Consider the following 22,487-nt stretch of genomic DNA (forward strand, 5'->3'; position numbering starts at 1 on the left):
GTTGCTGAGTTAGTTACAAGAACGAGCATTCTTGAATCAATCGTCTTCTAATTTATTCTAACTATAAATCTCTCCTGTATTTTCTACTGGACGTCTCCAGTGCTTGTGTTCTCTGCGTTCTGATCACAGGTAATAGTAACATAATGGTACCAATTAACTGTAATAATTGCAAAATTTTGAGCTAGTAAAGAAATCAGGGAGGAGAGAAAAACAAGGAGAAGCGAGGAGGAAGGTAGAGAGTTTGAGATAAAAACAAGCTAAGGAGAACCAATATTGTATTAGTTTCACATTTACTTTTTGTTTGATTTTGTTAGCAATGGCGGAAGAAGAATTGGGGATAGCCGTTGAGATTGGTCTTGACCAAGTCAAATCGAAAGGAATAGGAAGAATCGCGGGAAGAAATGGGCTTTAGCCGGTTTGGGTGGAGTTTAATGAGAAGGATTCACAGACAGGTGGGACCAATGACGTCAGGTTTAATGAAGAGGATAACAAGAGTCTGGATTGTGGCGACCAGGAGGTCAGAAACATCCTCTTGAGAGAGTTGCGCGAGTTTGCTATTCCGCTGGCGACCACTAAATCCAATACTGTTCCTCTCCATTGATTGAGAAACGGAGAAGGAAACTGAATTACAAGAAAGACGAGACAGGAGAAGAAACAGGAAAGGTAACGGAGAGAAAGAAAAAGTTGTGGTTAAATTTTGCAAATTTACACATGGCTGTGTTAAGTATCTCCAACATTGAGGTCTCAAAATCCGCACTGGCACTTTCAAATTCACTCTCTCATGCGGAATGATTTCAAATTTAAAAAGATTTGTAATTCATGTTTTTTGAGAGAAAGATTTGTAATTCATGTTAACTACTGTAATTAATTTCAGGGATGTAGATGCAGTTCTTTTATTGTAATCGGGAGAAGTATATTATTTTCGTATCCACAACATTACAACAAACAAAATAGTTAAACAAGTAATACATTTTGATCACCTTCTTTTTTTGCAGTAGTTAATTGAGTGAAGAACAGGAGATGAAGCTGTCAGAGTAAAGAGACCTGTCGTTGGCAGTACTATGCGCCAATTAGATTATTTTTTTAAAATTATAGATTGTATTCAGTAAATTAGCCTCTAAAGAGGAGACCTTCGCACTCTCTCTTTATCAATGAACATATATTTATTTATGTTATTTTGCAATTTTAACCCCAAAAATTGAAATTAGTCAAAACTATCCAAATCTTCATTTTAAACTGTTCTTAGTGCGTTACAATGATTATGGCTCTTATTAAAGGACAATGATTATGACTGTAAACATGTTTATCGAAGCCAAAATGCTATGGCTGACTTTTTAGCTAAAATAGGGAGCTCATTAGCTGAGGTGTATACGGGCTTTTCGTATCCCACATTCATGCAGTGAGAGATGTTTACTTAGGCAGAGTAATGCTGCGATATTTTTTTGTACTCTGTTAAAACTGTATTGATTATGAGCAATGGAAAAGAATAGCGCCCAAGGGCGTGAAAGTTTGCAAAAAAAAAAGTTAATATTTATTTGATTTTAGAATTAAATAAGTTCAAATCTATTTCTTTTCATATCCACAAACATGGAAATAAAAAAATTTCAGCGGCAAATATAAAATAATTGAGTTAGATGAAATGGCAGTCCACATTGCTAACAGGTGTCCCTCCCATACACATTTTAATCAAAAAAGAAAATTCTTTTAGCTATTCTTATTACTTAATAATTAGTTGATTAATGCACGACTCCCCATTTTTATATTAAAATTAATTTATAATATACTCATGGTTTTGAAATTCGGAATCGGAATCAGAATCAGAATCGGAATCAGAAATTTAACTGTGGAATCGGAATCGGATGAATTGGCCGGAATCAAAAGAATCGGATCGATAACTCAAATTTTTTTGGCAGAAGCTTGTTTTGTAGCCAAAAAAGTAGGAAAAAATTGATAAAAAAAATAATTTGTATAAAAACTATATTAAGACAAAATATTGTACTCAAAATATACAAGCATTTTGTCTTAATATAGTTTTGAGTACAATATTTTGAGTACTCAAAATATAAATGCTTGCATTTTGTCTTAATATAGTTTTGAGTACTCAAAATATAAATGCTTGTATATTTTGAGTACAATATTTTGTCTTAATATAGTTTTTTTACAAATTATTATTTTTTTATCAATTTTTTCCTACTTTTTGGCTACAAAACAAGCTTCTGCCAAAAAAAATTGAGTTATCGATCCGATTCTTTTGATTCCGGCCAATTCATCCGATTCCGATTCCACAGTTAAATTTCTGATTCCGTTTCCGATTCCGAATTTTAGAACCATGAGTATTTTATAAATTAATTTTAATATAAAAATGGGGAGTTGTGCATTAATCAACTAATTATTAAGTAATAAGAATAGCTAAAAGAATTTTCTTTTTTGATTAAAATGTGTATGGGAGGGACACCTGTTAGCAATGTGGACTGTCATTTCATCTAACTCAATTATTTTATATTTGCCGCTGAAATTTGTTTATTTCCATGTTTGTGGATATGAAAAGAAATAGATTTGAACTTATTTAATTCTAAAATCAAATAAATATTAACTTTTTTTTTTGCAAACTTTCACGCCCTTGGGCCCGATTTTTTTAAAAATACCCCAAAGAAAAATTAAATTATTAATAATAACCAGGTTTTTGAAAAAATTTTAAAAATGCCCAAACTGCCAATAAATTCGGCGGTCCGGAATTTTTATTCCAAACCGCCGATTTTCCGGGCGGTCCGAGAATTTTTTTTTTATTTTTTTTTTATTTTTTTTTGCTCTTTTTGCAAATCAAATTTGCATATCTGGTTAACATAGCAAAACACCTTAAAAAATTGTGAAAATTGACCGACATGTATTCTTGATATCGTAAAACAGGACTGTGAAGTTTCATAGAAAATCTCCGAATAGATCGTGAGATATCAGCTCTCAAAAATTACCCGAACTGGTGAATATTTCATTATGAGTCCAGCTTTGCACATCTGGTTAACATAGAAAAACACCTTCAAAAATTGTGAAAATTGACCGACATGTAGTATTAACATCGTAGAACAGGATTGTGAAGTTTCATACAAAATCTCCGAATAGATCGTGAGATATCGGCTCTCAAAAATTGCCCGAACTGCTGAATATTTCATTCTGAGCGCAACTTTGCACATTTGCTTAACATAGAAAAACACCTTCAAAAATTGTGAAACTTGACCAACATGCAGTATTGATATCGTAGAACAGGACTGTGAAGTTTCATACAAAATCTCCGAATAGATCGTGAGATATCAGCTCTCAAAAATTACCCGAACTGCTGAATATTTCATTCTGAGCCCAACTTTGCACATCTGCTTAACATAGAAAAACACCTTCAAAAATCGTGAAAATTGACCGACATGCAGTCTTGACATCGTAGAACAGGACTGTGAAGTTTCATACAATATCAATACTGCATGTCGGTCAATTTTCACGATTTTTGAAGGTGTTTTTCTATGTTAAGCAGATGTGCAAAGTTGGGCTCAGAATGAAATATTCAGCTGTTCGGGTAATTTTTGAGAGCTGATATCTCACGATCTATTCGGAGATTTTGTATGAAACTTCATAGTCCTGTTTTACGATATCAATACTGCATGTTGGTCAAGTTTCACAATTTTTGAAGGTGTTTTTCTATGTTAAGCAAATGTGCAAAGTTGCGCTCAAAATGAAATATTCAGCAGTTCGGGCAATTTTTGAGAGCCGATATCTCACGATCTATTCGGAGATTTTGTATGAAACTTCACAGTCCTGTTCTACGATGTTAATACTGCATGTCGGTCAATTTTCACAATTTTTGAAGGTGTTTTTCTATGTTAACCAGATGTGCAAAGCTGGGCTCATAATGAAATATTCACCAGTTCGGGTAATTTTTGAGAGCTGATATCTCACGATCTATTCGGAGATTTTCTATGAAACTTCACAGTCCTGTTTTACGATATCAAGACTACATGTCGGTTAATTTTCACAACTTTTTAAGGTGTTTTGCTATGTTAACCAGATATGCAAATTTGATTTGCAAAAAAAGCAAAAAAAAAAAAAAAAAAAAAAAAAAAAAATTTCTCGGACCGCCGATAAATTTGGCGGTTCGGAGCAAAAAAAAAAAAAAAAAATTCTCGGACCGCCCGGAAAATCGGCGGTTTGGAATAAAAATTCCGGACCGCCGAATTTATTGGCGGTTTGGGCATTTTTAAAATTTTTTCAAAAACCTGGTTATTATTAATAATTTAATTTTTCTTTGGGGTATTTTAAAAAAAATCGGCCCTTGGGCGCTATTCTTTTCCATTGCTCATAACCAATACAGTTTTAACAGAGTACCAAAAAATATGACAGCATTACTCTGCCTAAGTAAACATCTCTCACTGCATGAATGTGGGATACGAAAAGCCCGTATACCCCTCAGCTAATGAGCTCCCTATTTTAGCTAAAAAGTCAGCCATAGCATTTTACAGTTCCTTTAATAAGAGCCATATTTCATTTATCTCTCTTTGAAGACACGCCAATCCGCATCCAGAGGAGGTTAGGACGATGAGCATGTCGATGCTAGAGACTAATGGTTTTTGTATCAATTTATGAGATTAGAGCATGGTATGATTTCAATCATTTGGATTAATATTATTTGAAACATGATTAGGTTTGCTTGATTGCTAATTTCTTGATTAATACTTGCCGATCCGTTGTTTGTTTGTCGAAATATTGTTACTTGTTATTATTTTGAAAGGTATTTTATGAATGCATAACGTCACATATGAGGCCTGGCCATATTTTCTAAACTTGACATAAGATATGATTTGAAGTAAATGATTACAATTTTATGAGGTATAGTATAAACCAAGTGAAAGAACTATATGTCTGAAACTTGACAGTCAGTAAGTACGCGTCAATTTCAGGTAGCGCATGTAGTCTGCCCTATTGTTGGGGTGTGACAGAATACATGGACTATTCCTGGACTACTATTTTCTAGACTATTCCGGAAGGTATACATGGACCAAAAATCTTTACAAATAATTAAGGGATGCCTGGACAAGAACAGTTTCTTTATTGAAAGTTTATTATTAGAAAATCATTTTATTTTATTAATCGATATTATTAGACAAGATTCCGTTTCTTGGTTAAATAAAGAAAGTAAATTATCTAAATAATTCAACTACTTGCCATCCATGTTTTCCTACTAGCTGCACCATTATTCATTAATTTTGAGTTTGCTTTTCTGTTAGTAAAATTATTTCTTCTTCTTTTTATACGATTCAGGTAGAACATTAACATTGCCGTATTAAGAAGAGAGATTGGAATCCGTTCCACACAAAAAGGAATTAAAAATTGTGAATTTCTAGTTACAATTACAAAAACAGGAAGTAGGAACAGGTGTAAAATTTAGTTCTGCAATGGAATAGGATCATGTAAATAGATTTCGAACAATTATTAATAATCATGCACAAAATGAAGACATCGATTCTTCTAGGCTGTTTTCGCCGAATCCAAAATTATACAAATATATATAGCCATATATATATATAGCAAAATTTTGCTCCGAATTAGAGTGCTTGAAATAAATGTGCCTGTGGTGATCGGCCCTGTTAATTAGGTTTTGTTCAAGTTTTTCTTTTCTTTTCTTCCTCTTCAAACGCTATATATATTTTTTCTCTCCCCTCCTCCTTTGGACCTGCTCTAGTACTCTTTCAATTTTCAAGGTGATTCATCTCGGAACTCCTATGTTAGTGATGTATATCTAGCACTTTTATATATCATTAATTTGTCTCATAATTTAAATAAGTCATCTTCAACTTCTTTTACGTTACTTTTTTTCTCTCAAAATTAAAGTTTTCATCCATCATATTTTGCACCAAATTTGCTCCATTTTGTCTGGATGCCTATGGAAATATAATTCAAGTAACACACGAAGTTAATGACTTCTTACTGTAATTATCAATTGAAAGATAAGATGGTGTTGTGCACAGACTATGAATCTAAGAAGTAAGAATGACATCTTATTTTTTGGAAAAGTGTTACCTGTTGCTTTCATATATGGGTTATCGCATGGTGCCACTGTTGCGAAAGCCAGTCATGTGTTTCAGATCTATTAAATTTCCAATCTTCTATTATTGATGTGTATTGATTAATTTAAGTCATATTTTCTTTTTGAATTAGACAATCTCAATTAAATAATGACTTTTATGCACAATGACAATATCAAAAGGGGATATAAATCATCCTTAGAAGTTGTATTTTCTTAACTGCTTTTCTGTTGGTATTATAACTGAGTTTCTTCTTCTTTTACATTTTTTTGTGCATAGGTGTTAACTTCAAGGCATGAGCAATGAATAACACCAACAAGTGTACAAGCATGTCTAATGACAAGTATGACATGATAAGTAGTTTGCCAGATGAAATGCTCCAACATATTTTGTCCTTCATAGGGATACGACAGGCGGTTCAAATGAGCGTAGTGTCAAAGAGATGGGTGAACCTTTGGACCTCCTTGTCTCATCTCAATTTTGATCCGCATGAGTTTGTTTTAGACGATGAATATCATCTCAGTACCGCAGAGAGGAAAAGAGCACTTGATGCAAAGTATACAAAATTTGTTGAGACATTGTTATCCCGTCATGAGACATCCTTCTTGGACACTTTCCGGATTAAAATCTTAGACCAAGATGGTTGCTCTGACCTTGTCGGTACATGTGTCAGCTATGCCATGAAGGTCAATCCTCAAGTTTTTTCTGTGGAGGCTCCATTCTTCCACAAAGATATATCTGGACCCATTTTCTCTTGTGAATCAATAAAGGAGCTCTTCTTGAGAAAAACTTGGAATTATACACAAAGAATACCAAATTTTATAAATCTTCCCCAAATCAGAAGGTTACAGCTTACAAACACTGTCCTTGAGGATAGATGCATCACCAGACTTTTCTCAGGGTGTCCAGTTCTTGAAGACGTGTCATTGGAAAATTGTGGTAATGAATTTTCATGCATTTTCAGCCAGAAGCTAAAGTACTTATCTCTCCGTGATTGCATTTTTGTGCACAATTATAGAATAATATGTGTACACTCTTGCCTCTTTGGGGATGCAGTCAACTCGGTGATTATCAGTCATCCTTTTCATGTAGAGTTCAAGTGGAAAAGTACAGGTACAGCTGCAGTGGGTAACACTTTTTCTTTCATGCGAAATATTTTCCGTTATTTTGATTTCGGTGATAATATAGGCGGCCTTTCAGATGTTACAGTTCTCGAGCTACATATAAAAGAAATGAAGGTAAGTATGCAATTTTAATATAAACTTTTTGTCATTTAATTTGTAACTTGATATTGCTCATCTTGACATCACAGAAGCATTAGTTAGTATGACAAACACATTTATATTATCGAAACACTAGTGTATGATAAAACTAATTAACACCATAGTAGGAAAAATCGGCCAATACCAATCCGATACGGCCGATCCAGATCGGTATCGGCCGGCCCCGATCCGATCCTGAGCCGATCCTCACATAGCAAATCATAAAGAAAAAAAAAATCCGATCCTGAGCCGATCCTGAGCCGATCCCGATCCGATCCTCCGATCCCGTATTGGTATCGGCCGGGACCGATCCCGATCCCGATACCGATTTTTCCTACTATGATTAACACTCTAACATTATAGAATTACTCAAACAACATAATTCATCTTTCTATACACATGGAATGAATCAACTCACATACTCATTTTCACACTCATTTCCACACTCATTTTCTAAATTGCTATATTTTCTAACTCACACACCTTGAATCTTCTGAACATATTCTCCTCTGATTTGTGCAGCATATCTCAGGAGCAGCAGTACCAAAGCTCGGAGAGTTCCATAACCTAATAGATTTGTGTCTTGGTAGTTGGTGCATGACTTGTAATTTAAGTCCAATTGCATTGTTCCTTCAGCAAACACCTAATCTACAAAAGATCACGTTATACATGTGTGCAAGACATTGTCGTGTGGAGGAAACTGGCATCCACCAAACATTGGGTATAATGTGGGTGTACTTATTTCAATACTTATTTGGATGCAAGAATCTTAAGCAGGTTGAAATCAAAATTTTGAAAGATTATATTAGAGCCCATAAAATCAACAAGGCTTTGCTCCCAAGGAGGTTACAAATGAGGGGTGTAGAGATTATTGTATCAGAGCACATTTGATTTTTTTTTTTTTTTTTCTATGATAAATCGAGCATGGCTAGTCTTTTAGTTGTTATGACAATAGTAGCATATCCCGTGGTCAATTTAATTCAGATAGAACTGAACTATTTCTAATGACACAGTTTTTTTTACTGGTATGTGCTATGTTTTTGGTTTTGTATCGTGATATTTAAATGGAAATGCTTGCAGATTGGCAGTACTTGTAAGGAGCTCTAAACATGCAGAATATGACTGAGTGATGACAGTCCAGTTTTTTTTTTTAGTTGAAAGCCCATAGGCTATTGCATTGATTCAACGATATACAAGATAGGTTCTGTGTTAAGTGACTTGGGTCAGGTTCAATTGGCTCCGGTTTATCTCAGTTATAAGTTTTTTTGAGGAAAAATAGGGGTCAAGCCCCATATTTGATTGATAGTGTTTGTTACAAGGGTTTTGTAACGCATAAGTAAGAAATAGAATTTGCTCAAGGCATTTGAGCTAAGGAGAAATACAAGAGAAAAAGACAAGTAAAGAAAGTAAAGTAAACAATAAGCTAGTTAAAATGAAAAGGCAGAAAGAAACTGAAGGAAAATAAAAGATGCGTGATATGCTGCATGGCTTCTAATCTCTCAGCATGTAATTCTTCTGTGCTTGGATTTCTTCCAGCAATTGGTCTAGATCTTTGGAGAAGTCTCTAAAAATTCTAGAACAACATTCCCGCCAAAGTATAAACTGTGTAATGAGCAGCATCCATCTTGTATCTTCTCTAAATGTGACATTCAGAAGGATCTCGAGTGGTGATGTTCTTTGTATGGTTCCCCAATCTTGAATTGATGTGCTGTATAATGCTTGAGAGAAAGGACATTCATAGAATAAATGCTTTACTGATCTGCATTCATTTTACATAGAATACAACGGTTTACAATTTGCCATCCCTGTCATGTAAGGTTGTCAATCGTTAGTATTCTATTCTTACGCAGTAACCATCCAAATATAATTATTCTTGGCGGTGCCCTGATATTCCAGATCTTGTGCACTTCTGAATCAATTCTCGATGTATTTTTCATTGCCATGTAAGCAGATTTTACCGTGTACAGGCCTGTTTTGGACCATCTCCATTGTAACTCGTTTTGCTGGCCCGGCACCAGTCTTATCCCAGCAAGCCACTGTTGAAGAGTTATCAATTCTTGTGTTGCCTCTAGTGTCAGAACAGGTCTGAATATTGTGATAAGTGAAACAGTGGTGAGTGTTGACTCTACTGTTGCCTCTTTGTCCATGGCATGAGAGAAAAGATTGGGGAATTTGTTTTGCAAGAAGCCCAATCCCCAATTTTGAGTCCAGAATGAAAATTTGATCCGTTACCCAACTTGTGAATTGTTGACATGTTATAAAAATCATACACATGTGCAAGGGTTTTTGTGAAAAGAGGTGCTTGTGGTATGAAATTGATAACTGTTACTATGTCCTGTTTGATAGGATTCCATAAGGTCCTTGCAGGTTTTTGCCAATTCCATTGACATTTCATCAAGAGAGCCGAGTTGAAGGTACCGAGATTGGGTACCCCAAGGCCTCCAAGAGATTTCGGTGTAGTGACCAGTTCCCAGTTGGCGAGATGAATTTTTTTGGATTGTTCCGAAACCCCATGCCAAAGAAAGTGTCATCTGATTTTGTCAATTGCTTTGATTATCCATTGTGGTAGTCTCATAATCGTCATATAGTATGTCGGTAAGGATGATAAAACTGCATTCAATAGAACTAACCTTCCGGCAATGGAGAGATGAGTGGCTGCCCAACCCGCGAGTTTACTGTTGAGTCTGTGTATGAGTAGAAGGTATGTGGACTTGTGGAGTGCCTTGTTTGATAGAGGGAGGCCCAAGTAAGTGAAAGGCAGAGAATCCATTTTAAATCCTATAATATTGGCTAGAGCTAATCCCTCCATCTGATTTTCTTGTGGCAGTATCAATTCTGATTTGTGATTGTTAATCTCTAATCCAGAAACCCGTTCAAAGACTGTTAAGGCTACCGTAAGTGCTTGTATCTATTGGGTTTTAGGTTTTATGAAGAATAGTGCATCGTCTGCATAGAGTAGACACGGTTTCGTATTCTCAAATTGTAGTCAGATTGCACCTGAAGTGGTTAATTTCTCAAAATAACATGCTAGGAAATCCGTAGCTATTATGAAGAGTAGAGGTGATCAGAGCGGGTCCCCTTGACGGACTCCTCTTTTCAAGATGATTTTTTTTACCCAACAAGCCGTTGATCATTATTTGAGAGGTACCGATTAGGACTATGTTCTTTATCCATGAATGCCACTATGTTGGAAACCCAATTTTTTTCAAAATTTGTAAGATAAAGTCCCAACTCACCGTATCGAAGGCCTTTCTTATGTCTGCCTTGAAGAGCACAATTGGTGTTTTGACTTTCTTCGCATGGTGTAGTACGTGGTGCGCATACATGTAGCTTTCTACGATGGTTTGGTTTTTGAGAAAACCAGTTTGAGTTTCTTCAATTAGATCCTATAGCCGTAGTTGAAGTCGGTTTGCAAAATTTTTGTGAAAATCTTGTGTACACCATGTAAAAGATTAATTGGTTGGAAGTCAAATGGCATAACTAGTGTTGCTTGCTTAGGTAGGAGGATAATATAGGATCTGTCAAGTGGTGCTAAAGAAGTGTGCTCGGCTGTGATTGTTATGAAAACCTTTAGAAGGTCGTGTAGGATCTGAGGTAGGAAGTTCTTGTAAAATTCATTTGGGTTAAATTATTTTTGAATGTTAGTGGCTTTAAATGCCTACTAACAATTTCATTAATTGATAATAAAAAAATGGACTTACAACAAGTCAAATGACTCTCTTTCTTAGATCTAAACTCATTTATTATTATAAAATTTCGTAAATTACTCTAATCACTTAATCCTAAAATCCACTCTTAAACACCCTATTACCTCTTCTCCATCCCTTTTCACGAACGGATCCGCTTTTGTCCGATTGCCGCCGGGCTCCGACAGTCGGATTTGCTCACCGCAGTGCTCCGATCGAGATGGAGGTAGTAAAGGCTCTACGCTTCGAGATTCGATGATACCGCGCTCTCGGCTCCGGTCAGCTCCGCTTGGCTTCCTCCCCTTTCCCTCATTCTTCTCTCCGTTCAAATAAAGACAAGAGAGAGGGGAAGGTATCACTATATCGGAGGTGGAACTAGAAGAGGTGAAAGAGATGAAATGGAGAGGTGTAGAACATTAAAGGGGAACGACGGCGGCTGCTAGGATTTTTTTTTCTCCCTTTTTGTCGCTTGGGAGAAAAGAGCAAAAGTTGCTCTGTTAAACCGACCTTGGGTTAAATTAATTTGGATTGGGTTAAATTCGTGTAATTCACTTAATTTGACATCTCAATAGATGATTAATATTATAATTACGATTTGTAATTGTTGTTTTTTCATTATTATTGAACCAACAACCCTCACCTAATGGAGGTTTCTGATGGCCATGAGATCGAATTTAGTTTGATGTTTTGATAATATCTATTTCAATTGTAGCTGGTACTGTATTAATACAAATCATTCTGTAAGATGACACTTAACCAAGAATTGCATTCTTCAAACATACATAATATATATTTCATATTTCAGTGAAACAACGCATGATAGCATGCTTGTTGCTGCCACAAGGATCTCAAAGTTCAATTTGTGCTGTTTGGAAGGTTATATATATTGAGTTTAACTAGGGAGTTCTTAAGTTCACCAAAGTTCCGTGGAAGTAATTTGCAGATGCCTCCTGAGTTGTTGCTCTTGACTACTCTCAATTATATATAAAGAGGATCAGAAAGTGATTTGGTCAAATCTATCTGAGCGTACTTACTTTTTCATTCCCCTGTCCTCGTTCTCATTTCTTTCTTTCTTTCTTTCTTTCTTTCTTTCTCTCTCTTTTGTTTTTTTTTTTTGCTTGCAATAAAGTGCAGTGCATGTTTTATGAAGATGTACCATTGGCATCTTTCGATGAAGTTTGCTTTCTGTTCTCTGTATTTCGTTTCCTTTTTTGACGAACAAACTGTGTAACATTCGATTGAGGCAGCAAAAAAAAAAAAAAAAAAATTAATAGAACTACAATTCAGCTGGGGGTGGGGCAGTGTTCTACCTAAAATTGTTTCATTATTCCACTATCTGCAAAGAAACTTAATTCTTCCTGAATATTGAATACCAGGAAATGTTTGGTTCTTTTTTTTAAGGGAGATGATATGAGTACCCGCACTCTCATCCCCCCATTGTACCCCCAATTTTATTTGTTCAATCTTGTCCACATTTCTCATGATCTATAAGAAATTTTGCGAATCTAAAACCACGAACGTCTTCTACACAATTTTATTTTTCAAATGAGATCCATGATGACATACTTTCGGGTTCGTCATCATACAAGTATTTATACCTCGTCATTTAAGTATTTATACCTAGTATTTTTCACATATGACACTGCTGACATTTAAAAATATTAATATCAAGTATTACAAGTATTTATATCTATGCACTGAAGTATTTATACCTATGTGGTCAACTATTTTTGTTAGAGAAAAGTTGACACAGGGACGATTAGGGAAATGTGATGCAGAGATGCGGGGTCCACGATTGGGGATAAATACTTACAAGTATAGGTATAAATACTTGTATGATGCGGTATAAATACTTGCACAATGAGGTATAAATACTTGTGTGACGATGAATCCGAAAGTACGTCATCATGGATCTCATTTGAAAGATAAAATTGCGTAGAATACATTTGTGGTTTTAGATTCGCAAAATTCTTCATAGAACGTGAGAAATGTGGAAGATATTGAAAAAAAGAAAAAAAAAACCCACCTCTAAAAATGTGTATGATTCTTCTCCCCATGTAGTTTGAGTGGTCCCTCCATATAGTTATATCAAGTTAGATATGCAAGTATTAATATCTTAATTTGCAAGTATTAATTTATTATCTTCCAAGTATTTATACTAGTGTTTTGAATAAATTAGTTAGTTAAGTTAGTTGATGAGAAGTTAAAATCTGTTTAAGAGATGGGGGTACAATGGGGGTACTGGAGTGTGGGGATTGAAATAATTGTTCTTTTTTTAAATACCCCTCTTACTATCAGCTGATGAGTCTTTGATTCGGTAATGATCCTCTCATGCATGATTGTTCCCCTGTAAATCATTTTTGACTTGGCATGAATCTCAAAACGGGCAACTATATCTTCTCTAGGCACCGGATTGACTTTGACCCAGCAGAGATTAATACGGGCCGTCCGTTTTTTTGTACCACCATCACAATTACTAAACACGTGCTCTCTTTATTTAATTTATATAATGTGAACAGCAATCAAAATGTGATAATCATATGTTAAAAATTGTTTAATTAATAATAAACAATAATTAATGAGTAATAATTAACTTAAACATAAATGAGGAGGGTTCAAATGCACCCAAATTTTTGTGCACCCAAATTCATCCTATCTTTCAAATCTTTTTTCTCCGTTTTCAAAGTCCGAATAGTCAATCCGAACCGTTAGATGTGATCTATATATTAAGATGTGCTTGGACACCAAATTTTACATTTTTTGGAATTTTTTTACTATTTATTAAGCCACTTTGAAAATCGCTGATTTTACATTTTCTGGACCATTGGATCAGCGATTTTTCAAAGTGGCTTAATAAATAGTAAACAAATTTCAAAAAATATAAAATTTGGTCTCCAAGCACATCTTAATATATAGATCACATCTAACGGTTCGGATTGACTATTCGGACTTTGAAAATGGAGAAAAAGGATAGGGTGCATTTGGGTGCATTTGAACCCTCCTCAACATAAATATGGATGAATAAATTTTTCGAAACTATTTAAGAAATTTAAATTGAATGTACAACAGTCAATAATTAACAAAATTAAATTCTAAGCAAATCAAAATGTTAAATTGACGTAACAAATTAAAACAAAAAAAAATTGATACAAAATGATATTCAAAATAAATCTCAAGGATTAAAATGCCAACAATTCAGAACAGACTAATGTATTAGGAATAAATAATTATAAATGAAATTAATAATCTAAAGTTTCAGAAAATTAAAACTTTTCATCTAAAGATAAAAATAATCTCATAATCTTGACTGAATAAAAATTTAAATGAGTTATGAAATTTCTAATCAACAAATAATTAAATACACAAAACGTGGAAGTTAAAATCTCACTCACTGACTTATAAGACCCACATCTGAATTTGTCTCTCTCACTCCCATTAATTGTTATTGCCTATTTCTATTACATGCGGACCCCGCTTTCCAATTTAAACCCTAAACCCTAAACCCTCCTGGTCCCCACAATACAGACTCTTGTCTCTTCATTAAGGGTCCCACCTGTCTGCGAACCTTTTCATTACACTCCTGCCCAACCGGCCAAAGCCCATTTCTTCCCGCGCTTCTTCCTATTCCTTTCGATTTAACTTGGTCAATACCAATCTCAACGGCTATCCTCAATTCTTCTTCCGCCGTTGCTAACAAAACAAAACAAAAAGTAAATGTGAAACTAATACAATATCGGTTCTCCTTGTTTTTCTCTCAAACTCTCTGTCTTCCTCCTCTCTTCTCCTTATTTTCCTCCTCTCCCTGATCTCTTTACAAGCTCATAATTTTGCAATTATTACAGTTAATTGGTACCACGTTACTAATTACATGTGATCAGAATGAAGAAAACACTGGAGACGTCCAGTAGAAAAATACAAGAGAGATTTATCGTTAGAATAAATTAGAAGACGATAGATTCAAGAATGCTCGTTCTTGTAACTCAGTAACTGGTCTCTATTCACTCATGTTTCAATATAAAAAGGCATGCGGTATAATATAACAGATGATAAAAAACATAATCACCCAATTCTTTTCCTTTAATCTGATTTCAAGAATCAGTACCCAACCTGATTTTTCCAGTTCTTCAATACCAGAAAATTACAAAATCTTCAAGATCAGCATCTAATTATCTCAAAGATTAGTACCAGATCCTCGAGAACACTAAAAATGACATCTCCAACACCTGAAAATCCCATTCAAATCACTGATCGCATCGAGACTACTTTATGTCTTGAGAATTATAAAGAGAATTATCCTCACTGGGAGAGAGAAATCTTTGATGTTCTTCGTGACCATAGACTTCTAGATTATTTTTATGGCACAAATTGTCCTTCAATGCCTGCTGATGGCACCGCTAGTGTTGAGTTTGAGCACTGGAAGAAAAAAGATAAGGATATATGGAATTGGTTGTTCTCCACTCTGCATCCTGACACTCAGTCTTTCCTGGGAAAGTATGCGCGTAAAACAACTCATCTGCTATGGAGAAGTCTTCGCTTCATTTACAGCATCGTTCCCCTCCCCAGTGAATTTGATCCTGAAGATCCGCCTTTCATTGCAAAGGCCAGTACCAGATCCTCAAGAACACCTGAAAATCCTACCAATCCTCAAATTTCCTCTACATATGAAAATCCCATCGAAATCAACCATCAAATCAGCATCCCTTTAAATGACGAGAATTATGAACAGAGTTTTCCTGACTGGGAGTCAGAAGTGTTGCGAGTTCTTGGTGGCCTTGGTCTTCAAGATTATCTTGATTGCACCATGGGTCATGGTGTGAGGTGGAAACAAGACGAGCTTATACGGAGTTGGTTGTGGTCCTCTCTGCCTCCAACCATTGTGTGTGAATTGAGATATCAGCCGTGTGCAACAACAGAGGAGCTGTGGGAATGCCTTCACAGCATGTACACTGCACATTACTTCCCCAAAGTCCGTAAATTGAAGCTTGAGCTTCAAACGATCAAGAAGGGCAATGCCACCTGTGCTGATTATCTGCAACAGTTTAATGTGATTATTGAGCAACTTATTAATGCCGGGTATACCTTAGATAAACAACAACAGGTGTCCTACTTTCTTCAAGGTCTTGGTCAGGAGTTTAAGCCTTTTGTAACTTCTATCACCAGGACCTCACAAACTCTCACTATGACCGATCTTTTAGGACGTCTTTTCGATGAAGAAAAGCGTCTCTTCTCCCTTGCTAAGCCACCGATTGTTCACAATCCAGGCACCACCTCTTCTAATGACATCTACTTCATTGGCCAAAATTCCAGCCTGTTTGCTGGCCCATCTCAATACACACCACCCTCTCAGCCACCAATTGTTCACCATCCAGGCCAATATGCTGGCTACGCACCAGTCTCTCAGCCATGGATTCTTCACAATCCAGGCCAAAATTCCAGCCTGTTTGCTGACCAAGCTCAACCAGTCACCAATGCATATGCTGCCCCATATCAGCCACCTCCTACTCTCAATCTGGATAATTTCTTTTCCTTACACAACATAGGAACTGATCAAGCTCACATGGATAATGGTGCAGGTTTGTTCATTTACTACTTGGGCTCTTCGATTAATTACACTCCTCCTAGACCTATTTATCGCATTAATTACTAAGAACCTGATCAGTGTTTTGATCGAAGTACATGTGCTTCTCAAAAATCAATTATCTTATCCAATATAACTATATTAATTTTGTATTGGTCAGGATTGGGTGCTGAGGATTCTGACATAGCTATGTCGCTGCCTCAAGACACCTCTCTCATACCACTCCAGACTAGGAATCCTGCTACTGGAAATCAAGTAGTGATCATCTCAGATGATGAAGAAGATGCAGACTAAAAGCATTTCTGGAGAAGAGTCTCTGTTATATCTTAGTTTCCTTGTAGACTAAACCTAATCACTATTTTGCATCACCAGCGTGTGATTTGTTGTTTGCTTGTTCAGTTTGGATTGCTTATCTTTTTTCTTTGAGAAGTCTATGGTTCTAGTAGTAGAATGTTTCATTTCAGGCGTTATAGGCAGGCCTCTGACAACTGTAGTTTTGTAACTTAACTTGGCTTCGAAATGATACGGGCCTAGTGCCTTTTTACTAAAAAATAAATAATCAGAGTTTATATAAGTGGAAGTTGTCAATATTATTTTGGAATTTGGACTTCACCACTGCTATACAGTTATGTTTCTATAAGCTGATTTAAATTAGACGGTCAACCTACAAAAAACAAGGTCCAGTGTAACATTTATTGATTGACTTGATATCCATTGTGGTAAAAAAAAAAAAATTAGAAGATGCAAAAAAAAAAAAACAGAAATAAAAACAAAAAATTTAGAAGTTGGTCCAACAAATTTATCATTTGGTTCAATTTAAAATTAAAACGCAATCGCCTGCCGCAAATTTATCATTTGCTCGTCAAATTCATATTATGTGATACAATTGCATGAAAAACATATATAAGAAATGAAGGTTTTAGACAAGCACGAGAGCAATTGTGGTAATGGAAAGCATATATAAGAAATCATTTTTTTTTTTCTTTTTTGGTAATGAAAAGAAAGGAAATTGTGGTAATTGCGAAGAGCGATTTCAGTTTTATGACTGCTCGCAAAACCTGCATGAATCATGAAGCGAATGAACGATCTGGATTGGATTTCAAAGGTTCAGCGGAGAGTCAAACAGAACCATTTCAAATTGACCATATAAATGGATAACAGAATGGGTTGAACCGTCAAATCGATTTCTCTAAAACGCCCTGATTTGCCATCTCTGATCTCTCCCTCTCCTCTCTAATACGGTAATACCCTCGTGCTTGTCTGAATAAAACCCTCGAGGCAGTTGCCCTCCTGGCTCAATGTAGGTCCGCCCCTAACTCCACCTCTTCTCTAAAACACTCCTCGAATCTAGGATGAGTCGGAGGATATTATATATAGCCAAAATTCCAAAATTATACAATTAAGCCAAATATATGAAACTCAAAATGTCTAGTGTATCCATTTAAACTTTTAAAATAACCATTTTTTCCATCAAAACACCACAATATCTAATATTCCCTTATAAATTTAACATTCTTTCTTCTATTTTCTTTAACTATTAAAATGAGGAAGAGGAAGGCATATCGGTCAATTTAAGTTTTAAATTAATTCAGTAAAATGTTAAATAATAAATTTTTTAAATAATTTAGTAAAATTTTGTTATAGGGAAATTTCTAGGCTGCGTGTTCTCAGAATCAAAATTATACAAATATATAGCCAAATATAACAAAATTTTGCCCCAAATTAGAGTGATTGAAATAAATGTGCTTGGGGCTCGTCCCTGTTAATTAAGGTTTTGTTCAAGTTTTTCATTTCAATTCTTCCTCTTCAAACCCTAGATTTTTTTTCTCCCCTCCTCCTTTGGACATGCTCTGCTTGTCTGACATCCTCTAGTACTTTTTCAATTTTCAGGTAATATTCTTCTCGGTACTCCTATGTTAATGATGTATATCTTACACTTTTTATATCACTAATTTCTCTCATTATTTAAATAAGTTGTGTGGATGCTTGATGGTAATATAAAACCAAGTAATTATCGATTAAAAGAGATGGTGTTTGTGCATGGTGTTACATGTTTTGGAAAATTGTTACATGTTGTTGTCATAGATGGTTTATGGCACGGTGCTTCTGTTGCAAAAGCCAGTCAGTGTTTCAGATCTATTAAATTTTCAATCTTCTATTATTGATTGGTATTGATTAATTTAAGTCATATTCTCTTATTGAATTAGCAATCTCAATTGAATAATGACTTTGCATGCACAATGGAAATATCAAAAGTGGATATAAATCATCCTTAGAAGTTTTCTTATAAACTGATTTACTGCTGGTATTATAAATGATGTTTTTCTTCTTTTACATTATTTTGTGCATAGGTGTTAACTTCAAGGTATGAGCAATGAACAACACCAACAAATATACATGCTGCCGAATGACAAGTATGACAGGATAAGTAGTTTGTCAGATGAAATGCTTCAACATTTTTTGTCATTCTTAGGGATACGATAGGTGGTTCAAACGAGCGTTGTGTCAAAGAGATGGGTGAACCTTTGGACCTCCTTGTCTCATCTCAACTTTGATCCACATGAGTTTATTTTAGAGAATGAATATCGTCTCAGTACCGAGGACAGGAAAAGAGCACTTGATGTAAAGTTTAAAAAATTTGTTGAGATCTCCTTGTTATCCCATCATGACACATCCTTCTTGGTAGTTGCTCTGACCTTGTTTGCACATGTGTCAGCTATGCCATGAAAGTCAATCCTCGAGTTTTTTCTGTGGAGTCTCCATTCTTCGACAAAGATCTATCTGGACTCATTTTCACTTGTGAATCAATAGAGGAACTCTACTTGAGAAAAAAATTGTTTGCACATTTGTAAAAGGTTCTACATAGATTTTTTTTTTTTTTTTTTAATATTTCTAGAAGATATTCGATAATTATATATACATATATATCATTCATTGGTTATTTTTTTTCATTTGGCTACTAACATATTTGATAATTATCATCTATATTTACGTTATCAGACATGTTTCTGTTTCTAAGAATATGATCTGTATAGCACCACAATTAATTATCAATTTTTCATATAAAGAAATCTTAATTGAATTTAAAACGATACCACTTGTTTTTGAAGTTCTTTCTTGATATAGCACTATAATAAGTAGTTGGAAACACTCCCACATCAGATCCGGCCCTTTCGGAAATGGAGAGAATTTCTCCCTGACTTTGCATTCTTTGATTTCTTTGATTTTTTTTCTCAAAAGTTGAAATGAGTTTTCTCGTTTCTTCCAGCGCCGCCTGGGCTGCCCCTTTTATTTTTTCTCCGCCATTTTTCTTTCATATTTCTTATCTGCTTTCCGGTGATGGGAGATTTCTAATGGAGGTTCAGCAGTCTTCCCTCGCGTGTCCGACTCACTGGTAGCGGTCACACCGAGTGGGCGCCTGGATTTCCTGATTCTTCCCCTTTCATTGGTTCTAGGTTTTTGGCGGTTGAAGGTATTTGCTTGATCAATTGCTCATGATTGTTTCTCCATTTGTCCTTGGATAGGATTTGAGGTTTGGTTGGAGGTTGAGTTACACAGGGACAGTGGATTTTTTTTTTTTCTGATATGAATCTGATCGAAATAGATCGTTGAGAGTTTCTTATTTATTTTTTCAATTTTTCCTAGTATTTGTTTGTTGGATCTGGTTTTATTTGCTTCATTGTTTGGTTCGAATTTTTTCTTTTCTGCCCTTTTGGTCTGCTTTGTACTCTTGGCCTGTTTGCTGGTACTAGCCTTTTCTGGTATTTGTGAGAAATAAGAACAGATACTACTGCTCAGTCTTTGCTGGTTTCTAATAAGAGAAAATGCTCTCGTTTTTCTAGTAATTTTCTGGTATATTTTTTTTCTGGTATGGATAAGAACAGATGTTGGTATTGGTTTTTCTAGTATTGTGGTTTTCTTAGCTGGAATTTGTTTTGTACCAGTTTTTGGATTTTCTTTTTTATTGCTTGTTTGTGAGAACCATGAGGTTACCTCCAAACTTTTTCACTTTTTCTCCTGTGATGACCTCTAGCTGAATCCTTGCCCCTGAGAAGTAATTGCTGCCATGAAGCACGGTATTTATCAGCTTTGAGGTAGCTTGAGCCATTTTTGCTTTGTGTGCTTGTAGTGCTTGATTCTAGGGTTTGGAAACCCGTTCTGATACCAAGAGAAGATAAATTTATGCATAACAATATTGATTGATTTCTATATATTAATATTGATCTATTCAATACATTAGTCCCTATTTATATTTTTCATGGCCCAACTAGCCGTTAGAATATCAAAGGGTATTATTCCCTTATTTGATAATGGTAACAAAGCATTGTTGCTTTATTTCTATTTCTAAGCATACACACAAATTTCCCTTTTTGCCCCTTGATTAAATCCTAGCCTTTGGTTCCTTGATCAATGATGAAATATGAATCTGAGATCTTGATTTTATTTCTCAACAATATTAACTTAAACCGTGTGATGTTAACTAATGTTACCAATTAGTTCTCCTTCAGTCTGACATTTGTATTTTTCAAGTCAAAAGGTTGCAGGTTGCTTTGTCCACCTACACCCTATGAAAAATATGTAAATAAATTATAATAAACCATGTCGCAATATATGATCGAGATTGCTCCCAAGATAAGTAATCTAGGGGCAAGAAAAGTATACCTTAGTGTCCATCTCATCCATCAGGGGCGCTTGTCTATCCCTGTTCCTGGTTATCAGTTATCACACAATTTGCATTAGTGTTAAATAAACTTCTAAACAAATTATGATTAAAATAAAATATAGTAATATTTAGTTGACCTCATTCATATCGGAAGCCATATTTTTGGGAGTATCATTTTATCAAGCCTTAAAAATAATGTCTCCTTGGTCCTGGAAAAACCACAAAGACAACAATTTTTTAAGGAGCCATATTTACATAATGGGTGTTAAAAAGTCATTTAGAATACATAAGAGTGCTTGCATACCAAAATGGTACATACCGGGGAATTAATAACACTATGGTACTGTAATTGTTTGAGTGTTCTTGACTCTCGAGTATAAAAGGGTATTGAGGCTAGCTGGTATGATATCGGCATTCAAATAATATAATTCTTAGGGTCCTACTCAGCCTATCTTGAAATTAAGTGTTCGAGTAAAATGTATTCTCTGATATATCAGTCCTCTCGACAAAATAGCGGGTACATTTACCGCAGGCCAGAAAAGGAAACACTTGCCTGTTTCATCTTGCGCACCTCATACTCTTGCCAGAAATGATTTGGTAGTATTTGGTACAGATAGTTGGTAGTCTTGTGTTTCTCAGGTATATATGCAAATTGCAGAAGCAATTGCAGTGTTAACTGTAAATAGAATATAGTTTGTAACGCACTAAGAACAGTTTAAAATGAAGATTTAGATAGTTTTGATTAATTTCTCAAATAAAGGAAGTTTTGGGGTTAAAATTGCAAAATAACAGAAATAAGGATTTTTCATTTATAAAGAGAAAGTGCGAAGGCCTCCCTATTGAAAGACTAATTTTCTGAATACAATCTATAATATAAAAATTAAGAAAACTGCCAACGACAGGCTCACAGGCCTCTTTACTCTGACAGCTTCATCTCCGGTTCTTCTCTCAATTACTCTCTTCTTCTCTTCCTTCGCCTCCATTACTGCCTCAATGGTGAGGATGCTATGTGTGGTCGCGTGGTATCCAGTTATGTGACTAAACTGATTCCACTCGTTTCTTGAGGCTCCTTCTGACATTCTGGGTCCCAGCCATCAGCCTTTCTACTCCTTTATTTACTACTGACGTGAGCGGTCCCACTATTCAGTGCCTGAATCCCTTCTGAGGCTCTGAGTGCTTATAAGATTTCGGCCCAATGGGCCCATATCACTTCTTCAACAAGGTCGACTCCTC

At 35.3% G+C, this 22,487-nt stretch overlaps 1 protein-coding gene and 1 long non-coding RNA gene across 2 annotated transcripts; one reads left to right on the forward strand and one right to left on the reverse strand.

Annotated features, from left to right (window-relative positions):
- The first annotated feature begins 6,004 nt into the window (after positions 1 to 6,004).
- On the forward strand, positions 6,005 to 8,473 carry LOC144546970 (putative F-box/LRR-repeat protein At3g58880). The gene is made up of 2 exons (XM_078295566.1): positions 6,005 to 7,303; positions 7,850 to 8,473. The coding sequence occupies exons 1-2, from the start codon at positions 6,368 to 6,370 to the stop codon at positions 8,216 to 8,218; spliced, it is 1,305 nt and encodes a 434-aa protein (XP_078151692.1). The 5' UTR covers positions 6,005 to 6,367; the 3' UTR covers positions 8,219 to 8,473.
- Positions 8,474 to 19,551: 11,078 nt separating this feature from the next.
- On the reverse strand, positions 19,552 to 22,234 carry LOC144547007 (uncharacterized). The gene is made up of 3 exons (XR_013508950.1): positions 21,392 to 22,234; positions 21,254 to 21,299; positions 19,552 to 21,156 (listed from the first exon to the last, which is right to left on the reverse strand). It is a non-coding gene; the product is annotated as an uncharacterized LOC144547007 (long non-coding RNA).
- Positions 22,235 to 22,487: the final 253 nt, after the last annotated feature.

This window comes from Carex rostrata, chromosome 30 (assembly GCF_964058835.1).
Source record: "Carex rostrata chromosome 30, lpCarRost1.2, whole genome shotgun sequence".
Lineage (NCBI taxonomy): Eukaryota > Viridiplantae > Streptophyta > Magnoliopsida > Poales > Cyperaceae > Carex > Carex rostrata.

Bases quoted from the DNA above. Each gene is read 5' to 3' on its own strand.
- LOC144546970 (XM_078295566.1), top strand. From the start codon at position 6,368: ATGAATAACACCAACAAGTGTACAAGCATGTCTAATGACAAGTATGAC. The intron at 7,304-7,849 runs GTAAGTATGCAA...TGATTTGTGCAG, and splicing joins TACATATAAAAGAAATGAAG to CATATCTCAGGAGCAGCAGT.